We start from the raw sequence: 8367 nt of genomic DNA, 5'->3' as shown, positions 1-8367 counted from the left end.
TCAGTCAGATCCACCTGGTGACCGACAACGAATATTTAAGTAGTTGAACTTGCGGGAGCGGGTCCATAGAGGACGCACATGCTGCTAAGTTTTACAATGTAACGCATCTTATTTTAACAATAGCAGGTAATTTAGTGTTAACAACTGAGTTGAAAACGTAAATTGGCCACCGTAAAGGGTAAAAATACTGACATTTCGAGCGTTAGCCCCTCGTCAGAGCGATTGGGGGAATTGTGGGTTGTGTGTGGGTTTCTATGCAGAAAGCGGAGCGACGCTATTGGTGGGAAAATGGTGACGAGAAAACTGGAATAAATTAATTGGATGAAAAGCGCTCGTTGAATCCGTGGGGATTAAGGATGCCGATTTGGAAGATAAATTTTTGTTCTAGTGTTTTGCGGCTTTCCGAACTGCATAGATGTAAGGAAAGGCCGCAAACTGCCATGAGTTGTTTTGAATGATTAGGGAGATTAAAGTGTCTAGCAACTGGTTTGGATGCGTCCTTGTCATTTCTTTCCACGTCGCGAAGGCGTTCTCGGAAACGGTAACCTAGTCGTCTTCCTGTATGTTTCGCCAATGTATAACTTGTTGCAGTAAGTGCAAGTTATGCAGTAAATAACATTGGCGGAAGTACACGTAAAGTGATCAGTGATCTTAATGGATCTCTTGGGTCCCGATATTTTCTCTACATTATGAATGAAAGGCCAATTTTTACATCGTGAGCGAGCGCATTTGAAAGTTCCGGATTGGTCACTGGTTTGAAATGAACTTCTGACCAAAAAGTTGCCTATGTTTTTGTTATGTTTGAATGAAACAAGTGGGGGTTGGGAAAAGATAGTGCCAGTCTCCGAATCGTTTTGGAGTAATTTAAAGTTTTTAAGAAAGATAAATTAACCGCGTGGTTGTGAGGGTGAAATGTAGGAGTGAATGGAATGCGGTAAGTGTTTTCCTTCTCAGCCGTTTGTAGTGCTGACTGTGGATCAATTTGTTGGGTACGGTGGTGGCCCGCTTGAACGACAGAAACAGGATCGCCACGTTTATCGAAAAACTAGTACATTGCCTCTGATTTTTCGGAAAAATCAGAGTCGTCACCACATAAACGACGAAGTCTGAGAAACTGAAAAAGGTATGGAGTTCTTGACGTGTGATGGATGTGAAGATGAATACAATAAGTAACTATGTGAATCTGTAGGTTTGTAGAAAACATTGCCTTTGTCGGCCGCTTTAATTTTTTAGCTGCTTTACCCTCCCACCGACGCAGCACCACAGTTTCTTTAGAAACTTAACCCCCTTATTCATTTGTTACTTTAGCAATGTCCTGTGGCGAAGTTTAAGGAAAACCCAGCGGGAGAGCCGTATTGTCAATCTAGAGGGCTCCCTAAACTTTACTTGTGATCACCTTGTTTCTTCTCTTACTTCGGGATAATTCGCAGTGATTTTTTAAAATGCTATTCTGCTCACTGGGAGCAAGCGAACATCGTTGAGAAAGTCTCGAATTGAAGTTTAAAAAGAGGCGATTAAATACTTCAATTTTTTATGCATTATGTCTCTGCCACTCTCTGAACTACCAGAATTTCCTCAAGCCATTTTTTGTTGAATTTTTCTTTGGTGTCGGAAAAGTAGATGTATCTGAGGGCTGTATGCGGGGCACTAGCCTTGACGTTAAGCCCCCTGCATTTTCATCCGCTAAGCTGGCCTGAAGGCGGGTGATGCCTTATATGAGGCAAATAATTAGCTGGCTTTTGGCCGAAGTTTTCAACAGCCTCTCTAGTTATCACGTAGTCTGATTAAAAGCAAGAGTTAGTCAAGATAGTGAAACTGCAGCGATGAAGTTTTGGAGATATAACGGTCTGGTCTATCTTGCAATTGGTGATGTCGTTGTCGTTTTATAACAATCTATTTTGCAATGAAGTAAAAGATACTCGTACCGTTAGTTTCTGCGATACATCAGCTTCCATATCCCAATTTGCCTAAAAGCAAAAGCCGTTCTTGACTATCTTTTGACTGAAAACCTCAGCTTTAAGAGCAGATCTGAGAATTCGAGAACTTTGGGGAAAAGAATGCGAGGCTAAGTAACCGAAATCAGTGCATTAAAAAGAAAAGTTTGCAACTCATAGAGAAAAATTGGAAGGCTAATAATTTTTTTTAAAGGAAGGAGTGGTCTTCATATAAATTTTAAAATCATAATGACCCTGCCTTCACTTAAAATGTTAAAGTTATATTTCTTTAGTTTAGCTATTACTCATTTTGGAAAATCCTGACTCCGTTTCACAAACGAATTGTAGAAAATTGACACGTCACGAATTCAAAAGGGAAACTCGTGTGCTAAGATTTTCACGAAATGAAAGAGAAATTCACGGGTCACTTGTATTTCATGCAGCAAATCACGCCTAACGCTGATTCATAACTTCACGAACGAATAACGCTCGCCTTAAAGGAAATTTGACGTGTCACATTAATTTTGGCCTAAACACGCATCACGTTTGCCATTATCATTTGGCTTGAAAGATTTAATGAATTACTTACACAACTTTACGTACGAATAACGCTCGCCTTAAAGGAAATTTCGTGTGTCGCATTAATTTTGGCCCTAAACACGCATCGTGTTTGTCATTATCATTTGACTTGAAAGATTTGATGAATTACTTCATAACTTAACGAACGAATAACGCTCGCCTTTATTGAAATTCCACGTGTCGCATTAATTTTGGCCTTAATCAAGCATCACATTTGCCATCATCATTAGGCTTGAAATATTTAACAAATTACATTGGCTCTTACGTCGTCAGGATCTATGGTTATTCGATATTCGTCTAAAGCATGAATACCACTATGAAACAGAATTGCTATTGGTCAGTTGGTTAAAGAAAATTGGTAAAAATAGCTTCTTAACATAAGTCCGATGAATGTAGAAATTCTCGCAACAAATCATAAGGTTTGAGTATAAACTCAAGTGCGGTGAAATTGTAGTAATTGTCAGCGGCGATTCATGTGTTTATAATTTGGCGTTTGATATAACTTCCTCACTTATCGTCGAGTCGGGCTGAAATCAAGTGGTATTCAAGACAGTGTGAGAAGACGAAAGCGATGAAACTTTGTGCGCTCATCTTTCTGGTTTATCTCGCAATTGGCGCTGTTGCTGGCAAAAAAAAAAACTTTGCAGCCAAATATTGGACAAGTTATCAGATCTTGAGGACCTGATTAACAAGAAACAGGACTGCTGTGTACCAAGTAAGATGTAGAAGATCGTTTCTGTTGTTTTTAACGTCACTGCTTTGTTGGTTCGTCGATTCTGAATTCTGGTTGAATTAAAAGTTATTGCTAACATAGTTTGTAATATTCACATTTATTCAGTTATGATTGACTGCTTATAGTTTTCTTATCTCATTCCCGCAGAGCCTGTTGCGCCCCCAAGTTCCTGCAAAGAAATATACGACAAAGACAGGTAAAGAACGAACGATCATTAAATTTGTGCCTGAGCGAGGGTGGGTGGCAAACAAACATATCGTGAAAATCCTTCTACCTCAGGCTCTGTGGTTATCTGATGACCCTCCCTCATTGGCAGTCAAATTTCTACAATCCCCCTTTTATACTCTGATAGCGTAGACTGACTACCCCCCTCCCCCTCCCTCGGTTGCCCTTTAGAAACCTTGTGTTCCGCCTTAACTCTCCGACATTCCATCCCCCTTCCCCCCCCCCCCCCCCCCCCGTCCTCCTTTTCTTTCCCCCTTCCAACCTGGCGCTGACCATTGACTGTTCTCAGGAAAGAGAGATGAATAAATTATGTACCACTATGTCTCAGAGAGTTCCGGTTTCTATCTAGGGGTTTATATTTTTCCTAATCGATACCAGGAATTGTGTGAGCGATTCAAGAGAATATAAAGTCGACTAGATTTGTTGGTTTTGTTCTCTGATATCGTAATAGCGCGGCTCTGAGTTCCTTTTTGGCTGCACATGTAACAAGACCTCACCCGTTGGAAATTTTAAGACGTCTCCGTCCTATTAACCCTGATTTTGTTCGTCTCAGTAGTATTCCCATTGACCGCAATAGCGCCAAGCCATGAAAAAGCTTCTCCGCACGTATTCTTTGCGATGTCACGCAGCGCTGCTTCTTTTTTGCGTTGCGTGACATTCCAAAGAGCTTCCGCGTAGGATTCAAAGAACATAACACAGTGATACTAACTTATTAGTGCCAGCCCAAACAAAGCGTATGACCTCAGGCTAGGCGATGAAGATGTGTCTGTGTACTGTTCCATGAGTGGGGAGCTTGGAGACTGCGGTGGAGGGGGATGGACGCTGGTCATGAAGACTGACGGTGCAAAGGTATTTCAAACATGTTCAAGGTTTCAAAACCCTACCAACTCATTGTTTTTCGAATGTAACGAATGAAAACTTTGATTCGTTTCTCTTACTCCTGTTTGTTTCCCATTGTCTCTCTTAAATCAGTGAATGTTGTATGGAGCACATGAAAGGTTTTACTTAACCAGGACGGGCGTAGTGAACATTCTCAGTATTTTCTGTATAATAATCTACTTGCGCTTCTAATTGGCTGAAAACAAATGCATTCTTATGTAACATGAGTAAAAAGTTGTAACAGGAGTGCAAATTACAAATAGCGCGTGCACGCTTTGAAAGTTCGTCTGTCTTGACTTTTGTGATGTTTTTTTTCATGTACATTATTAAAAGCAGTAACATGATTTCTCTTGCTATTTGTCGTGATAAGTACTATCAATAACAAATTGCACTCCAAATCATTTTATCATCTGTACTTACAGAAAAGGAAAGTCTACCGTGTGTGTGATATTATTCGACCAACACTATGCAACCATGATCGAGAACCGGCTTTTAATACCCTCATCTAGTTTCGTCAAGTGTCTATCGTCTATTTTCTGCATATTTTTGTCGTTTTATTCCGCGTTTGCGAAAATGAAGCCATCGAAAAGAGGCCGTTCTGCACAATGAAAAGCTACCATATTATATGGCTTGCTAGATCAATTCTAAAAGCCTTGGGATAAGGCAAGAAAACAAACAGCGAGTCCGTCGAGGCCCTGCTTAACAGCATTTCGCAGGAAAGTCAAACAGAAAACTCCTCTCAGTACTTGAAAGACCGTCAGACGGGGAAACATTTGTAATCGATCGCAAGTCTAATTCCATGGAAGTTTTTGAGTGACCTCTCTCTCCCAGTTAAATCAAATTCAGAGATGCATTTCTCCAAAACTCCCTCTCATTATTCCTTATTATTTAAACGTATTTTGAAATACTGAATGTTTTATTAAAAGTGGAGCGTGACGAATTTATTCGTAGGAGGCGAAGCACTTCTTTTACGCGAGTTTTCTGGACCAATCGCATTGCGAATTAAAGCAAAACCAACGAAATCTCGGATTACGTTCGACACTCAATTGAAAATTTCTCTGATAATGCACCTAACCGGTTAAGAGCTTAGCGCGAGTTTAATGGAGCACTCATAGCGCAAAGAGAAGCAATACTGGTGCAAACCCGGATTACCATAGACACTAACTTGAAAATTGCCCTATCTCCAATGCTCTGGATACTAAGTTAAAAATGTCCTTTTTCTCGCAGGACACCTTCAATTTTGATTCAAAAGCGTGGTCTTCCATGTCTCCAGTCTCTCCCGAAAATGGAGACACCGGGTTGGATCACCTGGAGACCCTGTTACCAACCTACTGGAGCACGTCCTTTTCCAAGATCTGCCTTGGAATGAAGGTCGATGGAGTAACCAGGTTCTTGCCACTGCATCAGAAAGCAGACTCGTTGTATGCCCTCATTGGTGACGGTCAATACCGTGCTACCTCGCTGGGTCGTGATGCATGGAAGAAGCTGATTGGTCCCAGTGCCTCCCTCCAGCGCAACTGTAATCGAGAAGGGTTTAATTCGCGGGGGAGTGGTGGCGTTAAGACTCGAATTGGAATCATCGCTAATCAAGAAGGAGATTGTAAAACCCCCGATTCATTCATCGGATTTGGTGAGGCAGTGAGGTCGTTCAAAAACGTGTGTGGAAACAGAGCTGCGTATTCACCCGACAACGGAGACAAAAATATCAAGGCATTCGGATACATTTTCGTTCAGTAAAGATGCTGAACTGCTCTGCTCAAAGAAAAAGTTGCATGCGACATGGAGCAATGATCATGCTTTTATTTCAGTAATGGGGATTTACGACGTCAGGTTTCACTTTTGCTGTCAAGTAACAATAAAAGTGGGTTAATGAACCAAAATATTGTCTCTTAATTTTTTTCTAGTAGTTATTCGAAGGAGAATCTGTCTTGTCCTCAAACCATATCAACACACTGTCTTTGGGAGTGTTTTTCCTCTCTTGACAACATAACTGGTTTATTAAGGCCAAATTCTAAAAACTAAAATTCCACAAAATAAACGGCAGAAAATGAGAGACCTGTCGTCATTTATCACCCAAGGGAGGAAAGGGGGGGGGGGGGGGGAAGGGGAGGAGGGAGGAATCTCCAGACCGAAAAATACAAAAATAATGATTGTACTTACCATACCTTTGATTCATCCAGCATCTCATCGAATAGGGGCCTAGCTCCACGGACTTCCGTAATCGTCGTGCAGTCTCATTTCCTATTTACGTGCGCAATCAGTGAACAAGCGAAGAAACAGTTAGTACCTGATTTATTTCTTTCTGCGCTTCTTGCTTTGCAAAAATCATTTCTTTTGAACAATTTTCTTGTAACATAATTTCTGCGTGTATTTGCCACCCCGCACAAAGTCCCCGCACTCGTTTCTTGCCTGCCCTCATCGCATATTTCTTTCAAGGAACTTTCGGGCGTAGTTGGCCCTGAAGATATCATTAGAGAATTGATTAAAACTAGAACTTGATTGGTTATCACTAGCCCGATTTATAATGGTAATAGGACCGAGCGGAGTCCAATTCGGTCTGTAATCATACCAGTTATTATTAATCACGAGTGCGATTACAGACAGAATTGGACGACATCCTGTTACCAATTAATCAAAACTATGAAAACATTTGAGAAGAAACTAGAAATCGGTTATACGTTTTCGTAAAAAAAAAAAAAAAAAGGATTAGCTCGGCGAAATACGAGAACCACAGCGCGCGCACATGACGCATTCTGTCCGCTTACACAGGAATGGCGTGTTAACTGTCCCTTTTAACTGTCCTATCACACTCTCCAATTACAAGCATGACGCGTACACTGTCCTACTAGTATAGGTATTCATATGATTTCGAGTGCAATTTGGAATAAGTAAGCACGAGTAAATTTTTTCAAAGACTAACAAAATGAGAACAAGAAAAATAATGTGATTACGTATTAATGATAGACATGAAAAAAAACGAGATAGCTTATCATAATTATGCAGAAGCAAAGCGCACGCATTAAGTGAAAAAATAATTTATTCAAACCCTGTAGGTGACATTGTGTGATCGGTCAAAACAACCACCTTCGATAATGTACACAAACGACAAAAGAATTCCTCGTTCTAAAAGTACCGCTCGAAGTGCGCAAACAACAAAAGCATTCTTCGTTCTTAAAGCACCGCGCGAAGGGCACAAATAACGACTGTATTTCTCGCTTTAGCAAAAAGCACTGTGAGAAATGGACTAAAACATTTAAACTAGGAATGGTGTTTTCAAAGCCCTTTGGGCTGGAGGGCTGTGGAGGACTATATTAATTGACCGTTTTTATGCTAGAGACGTTAAAGTTGTCTGAGACGTTAAAGTCGTCTCGAGACGACTTTAACGCCTTAGACAACTTTAACGTCTCTAGCATAAAAACGGTAATTTATTTCTACCTTCTTTGGCGGCATTTATAAAGAATTTCCAAAAGTAATGCCAGCATACTGTGTATCAATTGAATGTAGGATTAAGAGCGGAAGAAATCGACGCACATGTCGGAACACCGAATACACGCAACGTGAGCGTTGGAAAAAAGGGGACAAAAGAGTCCAACAATTTTTGTTCAAGAATGCTTGTATTGAGATCAGCCATTTTCAACGGCACACCCTAGAGTTTCGCGTACGCGCCTGACTATCGCTTTTGACATCGTTTGTTTAGCAAGAATATTTTGGTGTGTTGATGAAAAAGATTAACGTGAACTCTGTTTCAATCGAATGCAAAAATTGTCCCACGTGACAGAACATCGAACACACGTAATAGTGCTTTCAAGAATATTCATAATTAGAAATAAATAACAAGTAACTGTAAACTTATTGACAAATCGACATCTAGCTCGCGTTAAAGTTCAAGTTCTATCATAAACATTATCACGTTTTAAATATTCAATGCTTTCATATATGACTTCTTGTGGTGATTAAATTCGAAAATGGAGTAATAAAACATGTTTCTTACAAAGATTCAAAGCGCGGCGAAAGGCA

The 8367-nt window shown here is 40.4% G+C and overlaps 1 protein-coding gene across 1 annotated transcript; it reads left to right on the top strand.

Annotated features, from left to right (window-relative positions):
* Positions 1 to 2301: 2301 nt before the first annotated feature.
* LOC113677799 (putative skeletal organic matrix protein 5) lies at positions 2302 to 6230 on the top strand. Its single transcript, XM_089207219.1, has 4 exons — positions 2302 to 3147; positions 3408 to 3442; positions 4188 to 4320; positions 5578 to 6230. Exons 1-4 carry the CDS (start codon positions 3085 to 3087, stop codon positions 6085 to 6087), a joined length of 741 nt encoding a protein of 246 aa, XP_089063345.1. The 5' UTR covers positions 2302 to 3084; the 3' UTR covers positions 6088 to 6230.
* Positions 6231 to 8367: the final 2137 nt, after the last annotated feature.

Source organism: Pocillopora damicornis, chromosome 5, assembly GCF_964200805.1.
Source record: "Pocillopora damicornis chromosome 5, jaPocDami1.2, whole genome shotgun sequence".
NCBI lineage: Eukaryota > Metazoa > Cnidaria > Anthozoa > Scleractinia > Pocilloporidae > Pocillopora > Pocillopora damicornis.
The sequence above is the reverse complement of the archived record's forward strand: the minus strand, read 5'-3'. Positions and strand labels throughout refer to the sequence as shown.

Excerpts from the sequence above, each read along its gene's own strand:
- LOC113677799 (XM_089207219.1), top strand. The coding sequence starts at position 3,085 with ATGAAACTTTGTGCGCTCATCTTTCTGGTTTATCTCGCAATTGGCGCT. Across the intron at positions 3,443-4,187 it reads GAAATATACGACAAAGACAG|TGCCAGCCCAAACAAAGCGT; the intron begins GTAAAGAACGAA and ends CTAACTTATTAG. Across the intron at positions 4,321-5,577 it reads TGAAGACTGACGGTGCAAAG|GACACCTTCAATTTTGATTC; the intron begins GTATTTCAAACA and ends TTTTTCTCGCAG.